Genomic DNA, 18,765 nt, shown 5'->3' with positions numbered 1-18,765 from the left:
CCTGAATTACATGAATAGAAAGCTGCAACACGACTGAGCCCGCGTTGAACACTAGAATCTGTCCAGGTATTCCCTTTCTTCCAGGCTATCCATCACAATTAATTTTATTTTAATATAAAACCCAGAAATAACTTTCTGAAACACCACTTATAGCCTACAGCTAAGGATTAAAAAAACTCGCAAAAAGTATTTTGTGGATCACTTGCTGTGGTCCACTATTAGTTGTAAAGCTAGAGTTTATTTGTCAATCAAGTAAAACTCACTGTTTCTACTGAATAATGATTAAGGGTGAGAATACGAAAAAGCACACTCACAGTTTCTTTTTCTTCACTGTAAATCTTATCCCAGCTATGTTAAAGTCAGCAGTATCTTCTGATTTTGCTCTCTATGTTAGCAGTTTCTTCCTTTTGAAGATTGACCCATAATTTTGAGCAGTTAAACACTTCTCCATCGAAGTAATTCCTGAATAGACTTTTTTACAATTACTAGAATTTGATCGCAGTGGCTAGAGGAAATGTTCATGCTTCTGTTATGATAGAAATTCGTTTTCTTACACCCATTTCATTTTTGGCCTTCCTCATCCTCGGAAAATGGGGCAAAAACTTGTACAAACCAGAAAAAAAACAAAAAGCCGCTTGAGGTGTACCGTGTAATATCTTTGCCTTGTAATAAATGAAATTGTAGAGTCCAAAAATTTGATGCTGCGCTACATGAGTCCTGCAATAAGTAGGATGATTAACGCTACATATGTGACGTTTGTACATACAGCATACATGTATTTTTCTTTGCTACAACCATGTAAGTCCCAGTAAAAAATGCTTCCTGTGAAGCTACAACTGCTCTAGGTGGCTTGTAATAACGTCGGGGCAAGACGAGGCTTGAAGTAGCTCCAATCTGTTGGAAGGCGGAACAAATTGCAAGATATAGTCTTCATCTGAAAGAACAGTTCAAATTGTGACAACTTTAACAAAAATTATCTAAAAATAAAGAAGAACAGTGGGACAAGCATTGAGACCCAACTCTCTTTAACTGTGCCGTAGAGCCAGCACAACACCTCATCAGCAAAAGCCAAACATACTCCTCCCTGAAAAATATCACAATTGCTTAAACATGCAAGCTTATATAAAGAGAAAGAAATGGAAAAAAGTACTTTATTCTGAGAACAGAATGAAAGTTTTTATTTTTCACGAATAATCTTGTCGTAATGGCCTCTTTTATAAAAAGAAGGTGACATTCTAGTTTAACTCTGAAAAGAAATACCTTCAATTTATATCCTGGAATTCTCCACTTAATTTGGTTTTTTAGAACAAAAAAAAAAAAGTGGAGATTTCCAGAAAATAAACCACTTAATTTGGTTTTCTCTCACTAATGTTGCCAATCTAAAATGTTTCACCCTTACACATAAATATTCCAAAAATGGACAGTAAGCAAGAAAAGTATGTCAAATTTGCTTCTTTACTGTAGAATGTAGTTGAGAACATTATAATCAAGAAAAAGATTCACTGGATACGCTGAGAGGAAGTGATACCATAAGCACTCAGAATTTTGTCAAATTAATGAGTTCAACTACCCTTCTAGACAGGTATACATTTTTTTATGGAACTAAACAGGTAAAACTGTCTTAGACAATGCACACATGGCTAGAACGAAAATGCAAGTTGTCATCCAGGAAGAAAGATCTAATACAGCAAGATAAGGACTATACTAAATTACCTGCCAATAGTTCTTCATCTTTACCCTCTGTGTTATATCTTTTGTTCTCAGTCTCTCTGTGCGTATGAGTCGACCTGAATCATCCCTGTCATGAAAGATTATATATAAAAAAACCACAGGTGGCTCAAACTTTGAACAAACAGAAACAGAAACAAACAGGATAGAAAGGCCTGAAGGAAACAGAAAGCCATGAAACACATCTCTTGGATACACTGATTAAAGGGGAAAAAAACTTCTCAGGTGTTAACAAAAATTTTATTTCTTAACAGGGAATGTTAGTGGGATAGTTCCGTATGTATATCTATAAATGGAGATAATAAAGGAGGAAGGAAACAACAAATGCTACAAGCAGCTAAGAAATTCCAAAAACAATATACAAGACAGAAGGAATCTCCAACAACAAAAAACCATAGTATAGCGCCAATATGGATCACTCACCAATTCATGAGTGTTACTCTGAATTGTTCATGGCCCAACTTTTCCGGCAGTTAAAGAATCACATTATCTTTTTCTTTGAGAAAAAATGCAATTTAATTAAGCCAAAAGGCAACCATAAAAAACAACCATCAAGAAGGAGAATCTCTTGCAATGAGAGATTGAAGGGACACCCCCTCCTTAGCTAAAGAACCAGTTAAACCATTAGCTGATATATGAATTAAACTCCATTTACAAATAAAAAGACTAGCTAAGTCATGAATCTCATAGAAACAATGCCAATGCTGACAGGGAGGAGATTTCTTGCTATCATACCAACTCATCACACTTTTAGAATCTCCCTCAACATGAAGCTGGCCTTAACATTTATCACGAAAAATGCAAAGACCTTGCCTAAGAGCAAGAAGCTCTACTGAAGAAGAATCAAAGATACTAATAGGCCTCAAAAAAGAGGCCAAAATGTGGCCAGAAGAGTTTCTAAAAACACCACCAACACTTGAAGGTTCAGGATTCCTCAAAGATGATCCACCAAAATTTAATTTTATAAGATGAGAATCAAGCGGACACAATTCACCCATCTTAGGTATAGAAACCGAATGATGTAAAGCTACCTAAGTCTAGTTGTTCCTCGACATGTCACCAGAAATGCCTTTAAATAACTCCCAAGGATTTCAGCCAACAACAACCTAAGATAAAGCCTTCATAGCAAGGACTCCCGTGAAGAAACTTGCTGAAAGTGTCTAAAATTCCTCTCAGACCAAATCAGCCAAGGAATGAAGGTTAAGCAAGCTTGCGTCATTAATAACAAACACATGAAGGCAGATGCCCAGGCAAAGAGAAATGAAATCAGAAACAGATGCTTGGAGACAAACCCATACCAAAAAAAAGCCAAAAAATCTGTTCAAATGCACCAAGAAAATCTGCAATGAAGAAGCAAGTGGCCGACTGTTTCATTCTCAATTCCATGAAGCAAGCATAAAGGGCTGGAGATAAAAGACCGTCTATGAACCAGATTGTCTCGGGTTAAAATCTTCCCATACAAAGCACTCCATAAAAAAAATTGCTTTTGGAGACCACGATAGAAGCCAAGCAAATGCAGCTGAATTTTGAGAAATGGAGTTTGTAACAAGCAAATGGTAGCAAGATAAACAAAGAAGATGCCATCACCATCAAGAATCCAAACAATTTGTTGAGTAAAAAAAAGCCCCACATTGAAAAATGGAAAGAAAAGTTAATAAATTATAAGGTCAAGCAATAGGCCTCCTAAGTAGCTAGTCCTTTTGGGATGGAATCGGACTCAACCCAACATGGTATCAGAGAAGGTTGTTCATGCGGGTCAAGGCCCAATTTGTGCACCCAGGTTATCTGTATTGTGGGCTCCATAAAGTGGGAGAATATGTGCCCCGTTATACCCATGTCTCAAGCCCGTTATGTGTCAAGCCTAGACGTGAAGGAAGTGTTATGTAGGAAACAATCCCACATTGAAAAATGGGAAGAAAAGTATTTAATGGGTTGTAAAGTTGAGGAATAGGCCTCCTAAGTGGCTAGTCATTTTGAGATGGAACCGGGCCCAGCCCAACACTCATTATGGACATTGTACCAAAATCATTTAAGTTATCAATAAGCAGTCTCTTTCTTTCAACATGAGACCTCCCCTTCTCCTTCTTCTCCTATATTCTTCTTCCAAAATTCTTTTTTTTTCTTTATTTTTCATGGTATCAAAGAGATTAGTCTGATTGTTGTGTTTTTTTAAGAGAAAATCCTCTTCCCCTCAAGCCTTTGAGTTTTCCAGGAAGCAGAATTTCATAAAATTGCTGCTGATTGAAGGAAAAGGTCCAACCTTTTCCATTTTTTTTTTATCATAACCCTAGGGTTGATGGTTGGTGTTGTCAATTGAGCAACTTTATGTAATATTTTTGCACCTTGAGGGTTGTTAGACCTATTCTTGCCTGTGCACCCTTCACAGACCTTGTGTGTGCTTGTATCATCAACATCAGGGCTGATGTCAGCCCTAATTAACTACTTGGACACTGTTTTTTGAAAATTGATGGACAGTATTAATGAACCTATACCAATTGGAATTTGGGTACTCTAATTATTTTTTGGTTTGTGGGCCCACATTAATTGTGCAGGCTATTTCTGTGAGTTTTTTATCTTGGTGCATCTAAATTGTATTTCAGCGAGTGTTGTGGAGTTGTTTGTTGAAAATTAATTAATGGCAGCCTCCGAAGAAGTAGTTACAGCCTCAAGAGGCTCAGGAAATTCAGATTCCAAGGAGTCACACACTATTCAGATAACCTCAACCAAGCTGAATGGAAGAAACTATATTAATTGGACCAAATTTGTTTAAATATTTCTTAAGGCCCAAAGGAAGCTGAAATTTTTGTGAGAGGATCCCCCAGTTGCTCTTGATGAGGACCAAGAAGTTGAAGATAGTCAAGTTATGACTAGGCTGGTTATGATCCATAAGTGACCAGGTTATGAGCTGTAATACATTAAAAGAGATTTGGGACACATTGAAGGCTATTTTCTCCCAAGAAACTAATATGTCAAGAATATATGAGTTTTACACACAAAGTTCTTTAGCATGACCAGAGTGATCAAAGCGTAACTCAATACTTTGCAAAGATGGAGCCTTTTTGCAAGAGATTAGCCCTTTTCATCCTTTTACAACTGATGCTACTAAGATTCGGAGAGAGAAAAATCAGATTTCGGTTACACGGTTTCTAGATGGGTTGGGGCCAGAGTAAGACATTGTACAAGCACAAATATTGGTTGATGATGGTGATCATACATTAGAGAGAGTCTACAACAAATATTTTTGGGCTGAAAGAGTGGTAAAAAATGGTAAAAACTACAACTGGTTCCAATGCTGCCCTTAACATTACTTCCTCTATTCCTAGATTTGAATCGTTTACAGATCGACAAATATTACTAAGTCACTTTATTGTTCCATCACATTTTTTGCCCACTCATTGTGTGTTTCAGAACTTGTAGACGAAGAAGCAAATTGGTTTGGGGCAATGAGAGAGATGAGTGGTACTAACTTGATGTTGTTCCAGAAGCAAAGTCAATTGTATTACAAGTTGCATCTTCACCTTACTTATGACATCTATGCTTGGGACATCTGTCAGTTTCTTCTTACTATTTGTTCTGATATATCCTTTAATTGTTTGTCATATCTACTAGGGAAGCACCACCGCAGTTTCTTTAGTACATTCAAATGCATGGGGTCCATGTCGGGTTTCAAGTTCTTTTTGTTGCCAGTATTTTTTAACTTTTATGGATGATTATAGTCGAGTAACTTGGTTGTACTTCTGGGAGAAAACAAAAGTGTTTAATGTATTTCTCAAATTCTTTGCTAAAATAAAAACACAATTTGGTGCTTATATTCAGGTCTTTCGATCAGATAATGAACTTGAGTTTGCTAATAGTAAATTTTCCACTTTTTTCACCATACATGGTATCATTCATCAAACTTCATGTGTGTATATTCCCCAGCAAAATGGGGTAGCAGAACGCAAGAACCAACATCTGCTTGAAATTGTTCAACAAGTTTGTTTCAAATGAATATTCCAAAGTCATTTTGGGGAGATGCAGTCCTTACTGGTTGCCAGTTGATTAATCGCATGCCATTTTTTGTGTTAGGTGGTCATATACTTATGCATTTGTTGAAACCTAGGAGCAAGCTATTTGATTTACCTCCTAGAGTTTTTGGCTCCATTTATTTTGTTCGTTGTGTCCACACATTGATAAGTTATCCCAACGGCTATTCGGTCTATTTTTCTTAGGTATTCCAGAACTCAAAAAGGTTACAGACTTACAGGTGTTATGATCCTGAGCCTAGGCAGGTATACCTCTACCGATGTTACATTTCTTGAAAATACATCGTATTTTTCGTTATCTGAAGTATGTTCTTCTAAATGGAATCTCTCTTGAGTCTTCTTTACCTATCCTTGTTCTCGATGTCCCAAGTACCATCATTCCTCTGTAACCACAAAAGCCATTACAAGTGTATCATAGGAGACACATACATTCAAAAGTCTTCACCAGGATAGAGAGCAACAAAAAGCAATCAATAGCAACCATCCACCTTTGCGCCTGCAAGTCGTATTTTTTGTGATCTTAGAGGAAATATGTGATAGATATGTGAGAAGATAAAATACAAGCATTTTCTTCATTTTTCGCGAGAAGTAAAAAAGGTATAATTTTATCTTAGAGGGAATATGTGATACATATGTTAAGAGAACATGGATTATTTGGCGTGAAATGTATTTACACTCCTATGGAAGTGAATTCTTGTTTATTGATGAAAGTAGTCCAATACTTCGAGATAAAACTATGTACCAAAGACTTGTGGGTCAATTGATTTATGCCATTGTACATGGGTTGATATATCATTTGTTGCTGGCATTGTAAGTCAGTTTATGGATACTCCTAGCAAAATGCATCTTGAGGTAGCATATGGAATTTTGAAGTATTTAAAAGGGGCTCCTGGAAAAGGGATACGTAATCAGCCACATGGACACTTGGACATAAGGGTTTTCAAATGTTGATTATGCGGGATTAAAGTTGGACAAGAAAACTACTACAGGTTATTGTGTATTTTTTGGGAGGTAATTTTATCAGTTGGAAAAGTACAAAATAAAATGTCGTTGTCAAATCAAGTGTTGAAGCTACATATTGAGGCATACACTATATAAATGTACTTATGTGGGTAAAATCTATGCTGCAAGAACTTGGTTTGGAAGGAAGTGGCCTCATGGATTAAAAGTGTGATACCCAACCAATATTATTTATTGCTAAATAACCCAATGTTTCATTCACACATTCCATCAAAATAAATTAATTCAATGTTTCATGAGAGGGTCAAACATATAGAAGTGAATCGTTACCTTATTCGTGTTACAGTGGTAAGTGGTAAAATAATTACTCCATATATAAGGACTATTAAGAAAGTTTGCGATTTGTTTACCAAGGCCCTTGGAAAACACCCGTTCGTTGATTTTTGCTCCAAGCTAGGATTAGTGGATATATATGCTCCAACTTGAGGGGGTGTTAAAGGCCAGGGGTATTTTCGTAATTTACTATAGAGTATTGTGGTCTAGCCATCTAATTTTTTTTTGAATGAAGATGTATAGGTCTAGCCATCTAATTGATAGAGGTAAATTAGACATGCTCACTAATGTAAGTTTTACATTTTATTATTATGGTTTGATGGCTGTAAGCAAGATAACTAGAGTTTGGGCATTATAGTCATTTTGTATTATTATCAATAAATAGGTTAAGGATCATGCAGGTCCACTAACCAGACTCTTTCTCTCAACATGAGACTTCCCCTTTAGCCTTCTTCTCTTATCTTTTTTCTCTTTCTCACTTTCTTCTTCCGAAATTCTTTCTTTTTCTTTATTTTTCCAAATTTTATCCATCTGAGTGACTTTTGAGTAAATATCATCAATCTCGCACATCATAATTTAAATCCTGTTGGAGATGATGACTCCAATCAATATTCTTGAAACTACCATCTTCAAGTATATCTGAAACCTTAACAAGCCGATTTGAGCAAGAAGAAACAACCGATGATACTCAACATTAAGAGGCATATCAAGAAGCCAATGATCAGTTAAAAAACAAATGGAGGAACCGGAGCCAACATGAAACAGAATATGAGATGAAAATAAGGAACATAATGAAGAGAGACAACCAAGACTGTTGGTATTATTTTCTCCAAGGTACCAAGAGACATTTTGAATTCCAAGTTTTCTCTTGACAAACGAAAACCCAAGGAAGATCACTATGAACAATTAATCACCAACACCATTTCATGAGTAAAGCCTTGCTCATACTTCCAATTCTGTGAATACCAAAACCACCCATCTTTTTCGGCTGGCAAACATCATCCCAGCTCACTAAGTGATGTTTGAGAATCACATTATCAAATTAGTCAATCAATAAAACCTTAATATGGCATCATAATGCTACTAATGAGATAATTAGAAGCCATGAGGTCCATCCTTCTTAGAGCATGGCTCATCCAAGGTGGTAGAGCATCCGATTGATCAAGCAAGGATTGACAGCAAACACAATGTTCTACTGTGTTTTTTCTCCAAAGAGTTAAATGCTGGAGGAATTGAACATTATTAAGAACATAATGAGAAAGGAAGTGGTTAAGTCTAATCCAGTTCAACTGCAGTTCGGAACCAACCTACAACTAACATCCATTGGTAGTCTGGTTTGGGAGAACCAATTGCCTCGAGGCGCTCTCCACAATGAAAGGGGAATTCACCATCTGCACAAGATTTAAATCGAGAATGGATGGTACCTACTGAGCTCTTTGTGGTGTCTATAGACTTTCGACCTATAACAAAAGAGCGGCATTCTAGAAGGAATTAAAGGCTGGGACTGATGCTTGGGATGATGCATGGCTATTAATGCTATCAAACTCCCTAACAAGTACCTTGAGGCTGCCTCCACCACCACAACCAAGAGAATATTCCAAGAATTCATCGATGAATGTTGCCTTGATGACATCCTGATTACTGGAGATCAGTTCACCTAGTCCAACAATCTAAGCCTCCAATTTTTTTTGAAGTTAGACAAGTATTCAGCCAACACTAATTGGCTCAATTTTTTCCCCAATTCCTCTTGCTACATCCTTCAAAAGCCGATATCTTACCACCCCCCCATTACATTGGACTATGGTGGGATTCCTTGAGGACTCTTCCATTTTCGATTTTGAGTTGGTATGGTTGCAGGACAACAATTTTAGGAGTTGGATAGAAATTTCTTGGCCTGACATCCCTGCAAAAGACTCCCCCATGAATGCATTCATGCTCAAGCTCAAGCTCCTAAAGAGAAGGATTAAAAGTGGAAAAAAGACAACTATGGCGGAAGCAAAGAAAAGGAGGCAGCACTGAAAAAAATTCAAGAGATTGACAGGCTGGAACAAGTTGTTGCCCTGAATGATTCCCAAATTGTTAAGTTGTGGAGCCTAATTAACGCCTTACCCTCTGGCACGGATCGACCTTCGCGGTAAGGTCACCGTGGGGGTTGGAAGGGGGGCGAGGAACCCCCGGGCAGGTCCACGATATATTTACTGCTGTGTCATTAAGGGTAGTTTGGGGATTTTACATTTGTAATCCGGTTGCCCTAATTTTCTCTTTATAAATGGGGGCACTGTTGTTAGGGTTTTATCACTTGACGATCATTATTCATCCGAGGAGCATCAGTTGCGGCCGAAAGAGATTAGAGAAAAACAACACCTATAAGTGTGTGCAATCTTTCTTGTAAACTATTTCATCTTCATAATGGATTATTGCAGCAGCGGAAGACAGGATGTTGCCTCACCTTGAGGCTAACCTGTATAAATCTTGTTGAGTTTTTTCGTGCTTTTTTTCCTTCTTCCGCAATTATTATTATTGCTCTCGTTAATTTGAAATTACGGCGTCTAATTCCTAACACAGATTGCTTGAAGAACCTCTCTCCAAGTTAAATTTAAAAACCTGACCTTGCATGGTTGTACTCATTGGAAACAATGCTATGGATTTTGCTAGCTAACTAACAAGGACGCGAATAAAGATTTTTTTATGCAATTGCCTCTACCAGAAAGAGACAGAACACAATTGGAAGGTTGGATTTGGATGGACAGTCTATTACTGATCCCAATCAGATTGCTTCTCAGCAGGTAAATGACTTAGCCATTCTTTAGAAGGACAGCTTACCCGTCCACCCCCTGCCCCCAAGATCAATTTCAATCATTTGTCCTCTTAGCAAGTTGCTTTTCTTGGATTGAGATTTTCCCAACAGAGATTGAGAAAGCGTCGACATTCATGCTTCGAACAATGCTCCAAGCCTAGACAGCTTTGGGTAAATTTACAAGGCCACATGGGGCACCTATAAATTCGGATCACAAGTAAATCCACTGAAGCCTCATCCCTTACGCCTATCACCAAGAAGGATGAGGCCTCTCATATGCATTCAAGCTTATCACAAGAGCCCTCACAAAAAAAAATCATAAGGTACCAAGAAGGATGAGGCCTCTCATATGCATTCAAGCTTATCACAAGAGCCCTCACAAAAAAAAATCATAAGGTGATGAATAGCCTTATTAAATGTGCATTTAGTTAGCCTTTCTCAAAGGGAGGCAAATAATATGCTCGATTCTCTCAGCCCAAGAACTCACACATTACTACGTGAAAAGGCTCAAAGGCGAAAGTAATCCTCGAGTTGGACCTCAAGAAAGCCTTTTGGGTTAATTGGGCCTTCTTAGATGATATCCTTCAAAAGATGGGTTCATTGATAAATGGAGGAACTGGGTTTATAGCTACATCTCGTCTGCCAAATTCTCTCTCTACATCAACAAGGATGCTAGGGGCTACTTTGGGGCATCCAAGGGCCTTAGACAAGGTGACCTGATCTCTGTTGCTCTTCAGCCTCGTCCCTTAGGCCCTGAACAGAATGTTCCTGATTGGGTATCAGAAAGGTTGGTTTTTGAATGAGGATGCCAACTCTCCCCTCACCACTCCTATTTTGCAATATGCGAATGACACTGCCTACTTCTGCAATGGCCTGGAAGACAATGTTTTGAATGTAAGGCATCACAGTGTACCAACTTATCTTGGACCAAAAGGTGAATTGGACAAAGTTCACCCTGATTGGTCTGAACTTATTGGACGAGTAGTCTCATTACCTTGCCAACCTCCTTGGATGCAAGGTGGGTTCTCTTCCTCTCCCTTACCTTGGTATCCCAATCTTTACGGATCACATCACTGCTTCCTTTTTGGGACCCAGTAATCAGAAAGCAGGAAAATCACTTCTCTGCCTAGCAGGGGGAGCTTCCCCCTGCTACCTTGTCTCGGGGTTGTTGTTTGTAGAATTGAGAATATTTAGAGAAAGTTCATCTGGAGAGGCATTGAAGGCCACTTTAGCTACAGTTTGGGTAAGTGGGAGGAAGTCTGTAAACCAAAAAGCTTGGCTAGTCTTGAGACAAAGATATCTTTCATGAATAAAGCCCTTCTTGATGAAGTGGCTTTGGCATTTCAGTCAGGAAAGAGAACCTGTGGAGAAGCATTATTTGTGCAAAATACAAAATTCTGAGCACTTCCCTTCTACTCGAAAAGAAAACCAGGCACCACTCATGCAATCTGGAGGTCCATCTATAGTGCCATCAACAAGTCCAACAATAAAACCAGAATGGGGATTAGGTTGGACTCTAGCACTAGATTCTGGGAAGATCTCTGAATTGGTGACCAATGCTCGGCTGACTCCTGATCCATTTATCGGCTCACCAATCAGAGAAATACCTTAGTTAAAACTGCATACAATCCAGATGATGGCAGGGCTTGGGATTGACCACAACATCCCCCATATGGAGTCCCTACTGTGGATCCTTGATGGCATCTATATTAAGCCTTCTGGTGAAAACCGATTAATTTGGACAGCAGCAACCTCTGGTCTCTTCTCGATGTCTTCATGCTACGACCCTCTTCTTGAGGTGAGTCATGACTGCAGGCCCTTCCCGCCATGGCTTGGCAATTCATTACCCTCCCTCCCCCCAAAGGTAAAATTTTCTTGTGGTTTGAGCTAAAAAAGTGTATCCTTACTTGTGCTCAATTACAGCGAAGAGGTATGAGCATCAGCAATCCCTTATGTAAATTTTGCAATGCTAAACCTGAAAATATTGACCATATTTTCTTGCATTGCTCCTTTGCAGGGAAATTTGGAGCTCCTTCCTCTGATGTTTTTGTCCCTCCTGCTGCATGCCGACTGTCTCATGAGCTGCTAAACACCTCCTCCATGCATTTGCCCAAGTTGGGAGTGCTACCGTGGAGAATCTCCATAACTGCCATCCCGTAGTTCATCTAGTTGGAATGGAATGACTGTACATTTTCTGTGAAAAATGGCTCAGTCAGTAGGGTAATCAAAAGGATAATTCATGCCAATTTATAGTGGACTAAGCTCATGTCTTTATTTCAGAAGATTCCTGCAACTGTTAACAGAGAAAAATGGAGAGAAGTTGCCGGTCAAATGTGTTACAAGCCAAAGCCTTTGCTGCCCAGATCCTCCCACTCCCCGGTCAAAATTCATGGCCTGAAGTTTCGCAGCAGCTTGTTCTCCATCTGGTGAAGATGGAATGCTTCTCCAACAATGAGTTCGTGGGCTAAGGGGGATTGTCATTATAGTTGGAAATTTGACCAGGAATTCTTGGAAGTCGAAGATTTGATCTCTCATCTCTCAGTTGTATGGTTGAAGGTCCCCCAGGAGACGAATTCCCTTGCTGACCAATATGCTAGATCGGGACACTTACAGCATAGTATTGTAATTCTTCTCAAGGCATGAATTCTCCTGCAGGGGACAATAGTACGGGGGCTGTTCCTATTAGTTGTTCTCGTTTGTTCAGTGTTTCCATGTATTTGGTTTTTGCTTTTAATAAAATTTTAATATTTTCAAAAAAAAAAAAAACATTCAGTAGTAGTCATCTTTAACACGAAATAAATACGAAAAATACAAGACTAAATGCAACAGGTAATCACACAAATATAAAATAAACAAAAGAAGTATAACAAAATGTAACTCCTAGCACAATATAGACAAGGCTTTGAGGTATATAACAGTTAGGATAGTCTGATACGTTAAACAAATTGTAGTCATTAACTGTATTACACCAAGTCAGAGCACCCTCACACCTCTGTTTTTCATTCTCAGGACTTCTTGAAGTAAAAGTCCACCATTTTGACTAGTTCAAACAAATGGATAACACTGCCAGGTTCAATCAACTTGCAATGTTTTTTTTCTTCTTTTTGTTTCCTGTTCCCTATTTTACTTTATTTTATTTTATATATATATTTTATTTTTATTTTTTGGAAGGTTTATAAAATTTTGATTTGAAACTCAGCCTACATCTTTAAGAAGATCTTCTTTGGTCGCATTAAATGATCAATCACCTTCGGTAGCCAGATGTTCATAGTGTTTCAGAGACATATTGGACAAATGAACCCTTTTCTGCAGTTCCAAAAAGAAAAGAAAAAGAAAAAGAATCCCCTTTCTCGTATTTTTCCTCCAATGGAGCTCTTGCTTATAAAATCTCAGTTCTCATCTTTGTTCAAAAGAAAGCAAAAACTAGGACAAATGAATGTAGAGAACCACATTTACCTAAATCCAATTACAATGTATGGGACACCTGCCAGGAATGATTGGATCTGCAATAACATAAACATGGTTATTTTCGAAATGAAGGGACCGTGGAAGAAAAAAATTCCAATCAGCAACTAACCAAAATTTTCATGCACTATCGTTTCAAAGATTAAAAAAAAAAAATTTATCATGCACTAGAATTTGTTAGAATCTTTAGTATGTCAAGTGATCAACTAATTTTAGTCAGCAAGTGATATAAACAGTATAGCAGGCAGAGAGTGATTATTTCACAAAGGAAACAAAGTAGTGACAGCAGATTTCCACAATGAGGTGTCCAAAAAGCCCATAAAAAGATGCAAAGGATAAACCAACAAAAATATGTTACTACAATCTAGTGGTGCCTGCCTAATTAAAAACAAGGCAATCATGCAGGACCTGTATCTTATGCCTGCGAATAAGTTCTTAATAGAGGCTGTATAATTAATAATGTTATAATTTTGATTAAAAGCACTGTAAATGCATAGCAATCTACACAAAAAACAAGGAAGCAACAATACCCAGATTCTCAGAAGTTTCTCCCTCTCAAATCTTTCCTCTGTATGGTAGTCCAACTGTAATCGGGATAAGAAGAAGAAAAAGAAAGAGACAATTCAGAATCAGATAAACAGACCAATTTATACTTGAACATAATTAAATTTTAGGTAGAGAAGATGAAAACCTCACGATTAGTCTTCAACTCCACATAGAACTTCTTTCCTTCATTGGTGGTATCACAACAGTCCATCTCTGCCCCCATCAGAATTCGATGTGCCCCAAGTTTGGTTTTAATAACAGAACAATATTCAACATTTGCATCTACATGTTGCTGTCCATCAGCAGTTGTGCGGTTATCCTCCGTGGCTACATTCTCAAAAGCATAGCCCCAGTAGCACCTGAAACAGAATTTATTCAGCTAAAGCAAGTCCGCAATGTTTAATAAAGCCAACAGCAGCAAATTGGTCCATATAACAAAATGCGAATGAAGCATTTCCCAACAGTGATACAGGAGACATTGCGACAGGTGCTGCAGATTTGCATTTGTAACAGACCTAGCATTCAAACAGCCAACACAGGCAGGTCTTGGTCCAGAAAACACTCACTGGAGAACCCTGAGCCTCCAATAAAACAACTTAGTAGATATCGAACATCCATAGTTGGCTATTCTCTCCTCCAAGGAATTTTTTTTGACATTTATGGACCACCACATCCCAATCATGGGAACCATCGACTGTAAGGCTTCTCTCACAAAGGAGACATGTTTCTATGGACATATCCTATTATGTGCAACCATCTCCAAAAGAAGTGAAAAGGAAAAAAAAAAAAAAAAAAAGAATTACAGGAAACTGCCTCAATATGCTTATAAGGTCATTCGTAAGCAACCATACCTAAATTGCTACCTCCATTTTAGGTTTTAGGAACATTTTGAGGAATATGCGAGCTACATGAAGAACCTGAGCCACAATAACAGACCAAAGAATGAATAAAGCAGCTAAGAAAACTGAAATACCTTCGACGCTCAAGATCACTTTGTGGCCTTTCAGCTATCTTATGCACATCAAGGTATACAACCCCATTTCTCTTATGTACACCCATTTCCCACGGCTCATTTCTAATGTAAGCAGTAGCCAATATCTACAAAGAAGAGTATTTCATTTCAGAAGGAAGAATTAACCATCACAAAATCCTAGGGAAATCATACCCACATAAGGTTATGTGTCAGACTATGTCTCACTACCTTGTTTAGGTTGTTACGAAATGTCTGTAGACCATAAGAAAAGGAATATCAGAATGAATTTAAAAATTGCAGTGAGATAAAAACTACAAAGATGATAATTTGTGGGATAAAAAAAGTCATTTTCAGAAAATGGATTCTGTACACAACTTACCACAAAATGTATATTCTGAAGTGGAATCTTTTTGTTCCTTATACAAGCAAGAAGATCACCAAATCCCTGGCAGTCTAAATCTGATTTAATCAAAACGAATTTCTAACATAAATAAGAATTCATGCAGCAACTGCTTATTCAATACAAATACATCCTGGCACATACAGAGAGACACCTAAATAGTTCTTCGCCGTGTACTTAACATGCAAACAAATATGACCAGTGCCTGTTAAAAAGAGATACCTTTTTTTGATATAAAGGATTCAAACCCTGAATTAAGATCAGCTCCAACTTCATCGCAGACATAACGCTTAAAAAGTCTCTGCATCACCAGCAAAGAACCAACAGATAACATAAGTAACTAGATGAGTATGACCAGTACAGGGAACTGGAACAGCCAAGTTATTTTCAACTGGAACAAAATAAACTTCTTGATGCTGATACAAACTTCTCAGTTGTAAGGCCAAATAGAAATGGCCAAAGAGTAGCCTACTCCAGGACTCCATCAGGACAGTCTATAACTGAAAATTCCTTCTTTACCTAAATAATAGCTCAAAATTTTTGAGTAGATGATAATTCTGCTCTCTACCCACATATCATCAATTGGAAAATCTCTTCACAGTCAACCAATAAGCAATGATTGGTCAAGTGTTGGTCTCTCCAATTGGTCATATTCTTACATCAACAGCCAATGCACATCGCAACCCTTCAAATTTAGTTTTCATTGTGACATGTGTGCCCATGACCATGGTCTCAAGTAAACCTATTTCGAATACTCCAAATTGTACTTCTTCTTCAAAAGAACAGCATACTCAACTAATTTTTATTTCCATATTGAACAATAGATGAAATGAGATGATAAAAAGAGCTTACCAAGCTACGATCATCAAAATAGACGTCCCCACTTTCAGAACGACTGTAGCAAGCAAGCTCACAAGGCTATGGATGAGATTCATCCAAAAACAAAAAAACAAAACAAGAAAAAGAAAAAAAGTGTCAAAAACTGCATAAACATCAGTTATCCATGGAGAAACTTGATGACATAGATTTTCTTGTCACCACCCGTTTCACCTTTCCACTTAACAAGGTGAAAATAGTAGGATAATTGTTGTTGAGGTGGTAGGGCCACTGTATAGACAGCTCACAGGTGCAAGGCTAACTGCACTATACAGGAGAGACAGCAATGACAGCACAGCAAGAATAAAAAAAAAAAAGTAGACATAATGTGATATCGGATGGCATTCACACCACCAGATAGGGATAGCATGCTCTAATTCACTGACATAGGAAACCTCAAAGTCAAGGTGCAATTTTGGATGTGAAGGGTGAAAAAAAAAAATCTTTATGCTGCTATTCTTCAAAGGTACAGAGAAAAACAGACAGTTCAAATTACCTCCTGAAATGCAATACATTTCCGTGATAAAGTTTCTTCACTCTTTGAAAATTTCAACTCGGAAACAAAGCGTTCATCATTGCGGCCATTCCCATATGAAAATTTAGAGCCATAGCCATAGTTCTGCCTCTGATGATATGATCCAGGTCTTGGAAGCAAGGGTGGACCAAATCCTCTGTCATTATGCTGCCAACGACCACGACCAAAATTTCCTCCTCTATTTTGGTTGCCAACATTTCGAATAGGAGGCAGTGCTGCATCATAATAAGTAGACACTGAGTAAAAAGAAATAGTAATATAGACGTACATACAACCATGCTGATGAGTTTATGCATGGGCTGCTAGACATAAACGAAGAGGTACAAACACATCCATGCTTCAGAGTGTCCTTCCGATAGACATGTATCGTCAGGCAGGGGGAGAGCACAGAAATCCTACTCCATATGCATATGAAATTTACTACATACGGTACTGACATATCATTTCTTTAAAGTTTTGCCTTTCAAACATCACCCTTTTTTTACCCTTTCAAATATTACCCATATACAGGGCCAAAGGTTAATTAGTCACTCTTACAAGGTTTCTCACATTGAATGATATGATGAAGGTCTTTAACCATGAGTGAAAGAATGGAAGCAGAAATGAAGGGTAATACAAAGAGATCCATATAACTTTAAGCAAATATAGACTCAATTTCCCACTACTTACAACAGTCTCAGTGCAACATTGTCTCAATGAACTCCAAAGAAACAATAAACATGACAATAAAAAAAAAATTACAATCAAACTTGAAACTAGGCACATCTAAGGAGCACTCACTAGGCACCGGAAAAGGACTGGAAGCCGACGTCTTGCAATAGGTTTCATTATCGGAACCAAAAAGATCTCTCTCTTCAGGTCCACTTCCAGTATCTCCACCTTCCCCATCGTCTTCTTCTTCAGCATCGCTGCTGCTGGGGCTTCCGCTAGCACTGCTTGAATCGGCGGCGCTGCCATTGGATGAAGATGAAGAGGAAGAGGACGAAGCAGAAGAAGAGTCCTGGCTGTTTTCTTGTCGATCTTGCGCCAAGTCTTCGCCGAAAAGATCAACGTCCTGTTCAGAGAAATCCATGCGAGGAAGGAAACAGATTTTCGATTTGGGACAGGGATCCGCACTCCGACGAAGTGGAAATCGACGAGCAAACCGTATAGGAACTGTTTTTCTTTCGAGCTCCGGGATACTTTTTTATGCGCGAATAGGATGCGATTCGGTACCCGATACCCGAAACTATTGATAAGACAGGAAACGTCTGAGCCCCCGAACCGATGGCTAGTACAAATATTTATCTCATTTCTAGGTGCATTGACAATCACCCAATGTGCCCTTCCATCAAGCATAAATGAAATAAGATTAATATGATTAATATCCATATGTCCACAGCTAATGAGGGAGAATCAACCGCGTTACAAAGAAGAAGGAATATATCTTTCTTGAAAATTTCACAATTTTTTGGTTGGTCATTATCGACGTATAAGGGAATTGATTCACGAAGAGGGACTAAAATATAGAAACAGATAAAAGTTATAAAATTTCAAGTAATACGAGGTCATTTATCTAATTTGGTCTTTAGATTTGATCTCCATGCATGGACTTAATTAGAGCCTTCATTGACTAGCTTTAATTTTGCAACTAGCCTCTACTTGGTGTTCGATGAGAAAAGTGATTTTGTATTACGTGTGACAGATCCAATGATAGTGGCAAAGTAGCAGCAAGATGATTAGTTGTTGCAACGTAGAGTGCAAAAAAAAAAAATCTAGTTGAGATTCAGGCTAAATTGAAATTTGAGACTGAATAGAGTTTTGCCACACCAAACTTGATAAATCCTCCAATAAATTTTCTCTCCTCAAAAGTTCATTATGCCCATAGGGGTTTTTTATTTATAATGTGGAGTAGTTTAACCACCCTACTTTTTTCTCTCGCCTATTTTGTTTTTCCGATTAGCCATACATGCAACGGGAGAATAACACTTGGGGAAGTCTTTTTCTCTTATCTTCAAAGCATGACAGATCACCTTATTGATTTTAAAATAGTGCCATTTTTTTTATTTAGGTAGGGTTTTCCTACTATGTCATTTGTCACTGATATTTCACCTCATTTGCTTAGGTGGAACTCTCTTGCAGTATCAA

At 38.0% G+C, this 18,765-nt stretch overlaps 1 protein-coding gene across 3 annotated transcripts; it reads right to left on the bottom strand.

Moving 5' to 3' along the window:
- Positions 1 to 650: 650 nt before the first annotated feature.
- Positions 651 to 17,861, bottom strand: LOC137933875 (NAD-capped RNA hydrolase DXO1). 3 transcript variants are annotated; one of them, XM_068777953.1, is made up of 13 exons: positions 17,419 to 17,861; positions 16,600 to 16,853; positions 16,080 to 16,145; positions 15,450 to 15,528; positions 15,207 to 15,286; positions 15,056 to 15,079; positions 14,828 to 14,952; positions 14,000 to 14,213; positions 13,839 to 13,892; positions 13,300 to 13,346; positions 1,714 to 1,798; positions 1,021 to 1,084; positions 651 to 934 (listed from the first exon to the last, which is right to left on the bottom strand). In XM_068777953.1, the coding sequence occupies exons 1-13, from the start codon at positions 17,708 to 17,710 to the stop codon at positions 831 to 833; spliced, it is 1,488 nt and encodes a 495-aa protein (XP_068634054.1). In that variant the 5' UTR covers positions 17,711 to 17,861; the 3' UTR covers positions 651 to 830. The 3 variants fall into 3 exon arrangements, with proteins under 3 accessions (XP_068634054.1, XP_068634055.1, XP_068634056.1); XM_068777954.1 differs by having other exon boundaries at positions 15,207 to 15,280; XM_068777955.1 differs by lacking the exons at positions 651 to 934; positions 1,021 to 1,084; positions 1,714 to 1,798 and adding an exon at positions 5,801 to 6,249.
- Between the last annotated feature and the right edge of the window lie 904 nt (positions 17,862 to 18,765).

Source organism: Aristolochia californica, unplaced genomic scaffold (genome assembly GCF_029961685.1).
Source record: "Aristolochia californica isolate CCGP_79_NKW_82.1479 unplaced genomic scaffold, dmAriCali1.0.hap1 SCAF_6, whole genome shotgun sequence".
In the NCBI taxonomy this organism is placed as follows: domain Eukaryota; kingdom Viridiplantae; phylum Streptophyta; class Magnoliopsida; order Piperales; family Aristolochiaceae; genus Aristolochia; species Aristolochia californica.
Note: the sequence above shows the minus strand (reverse complement) of the source record. Positions and strands in the feature narration are given on the sequence as shown.

What these genes read in the sequence shown, in the direction of transcription:
- LOC137933875 (XM_068777953.1), bottom strand. Translation starts at nt 17,710, where the DNA reads ATGGATTTCTCTGAACAGGACGTTGATCTTTTCGGCGAAGACTTGGCG. An exon ending in ATTTTGATGATCGTAGCTTG is followed by an intron (nt 15,529 to 16,079) that starts GTAAGCTCTTTT and finishes CTGGTGATGCAG; the next exon opens with AGACTTTTTAAGCGTTATGT. An exon ending in TTCAGAATATACATTTTGTG is followed by an intron (nt 15,080 to 15,206) that starts GTAAGTTGTGTA and finishes TATGGTCTACAG; the next exon opens with ACATTTCGTAACAACCTAAA.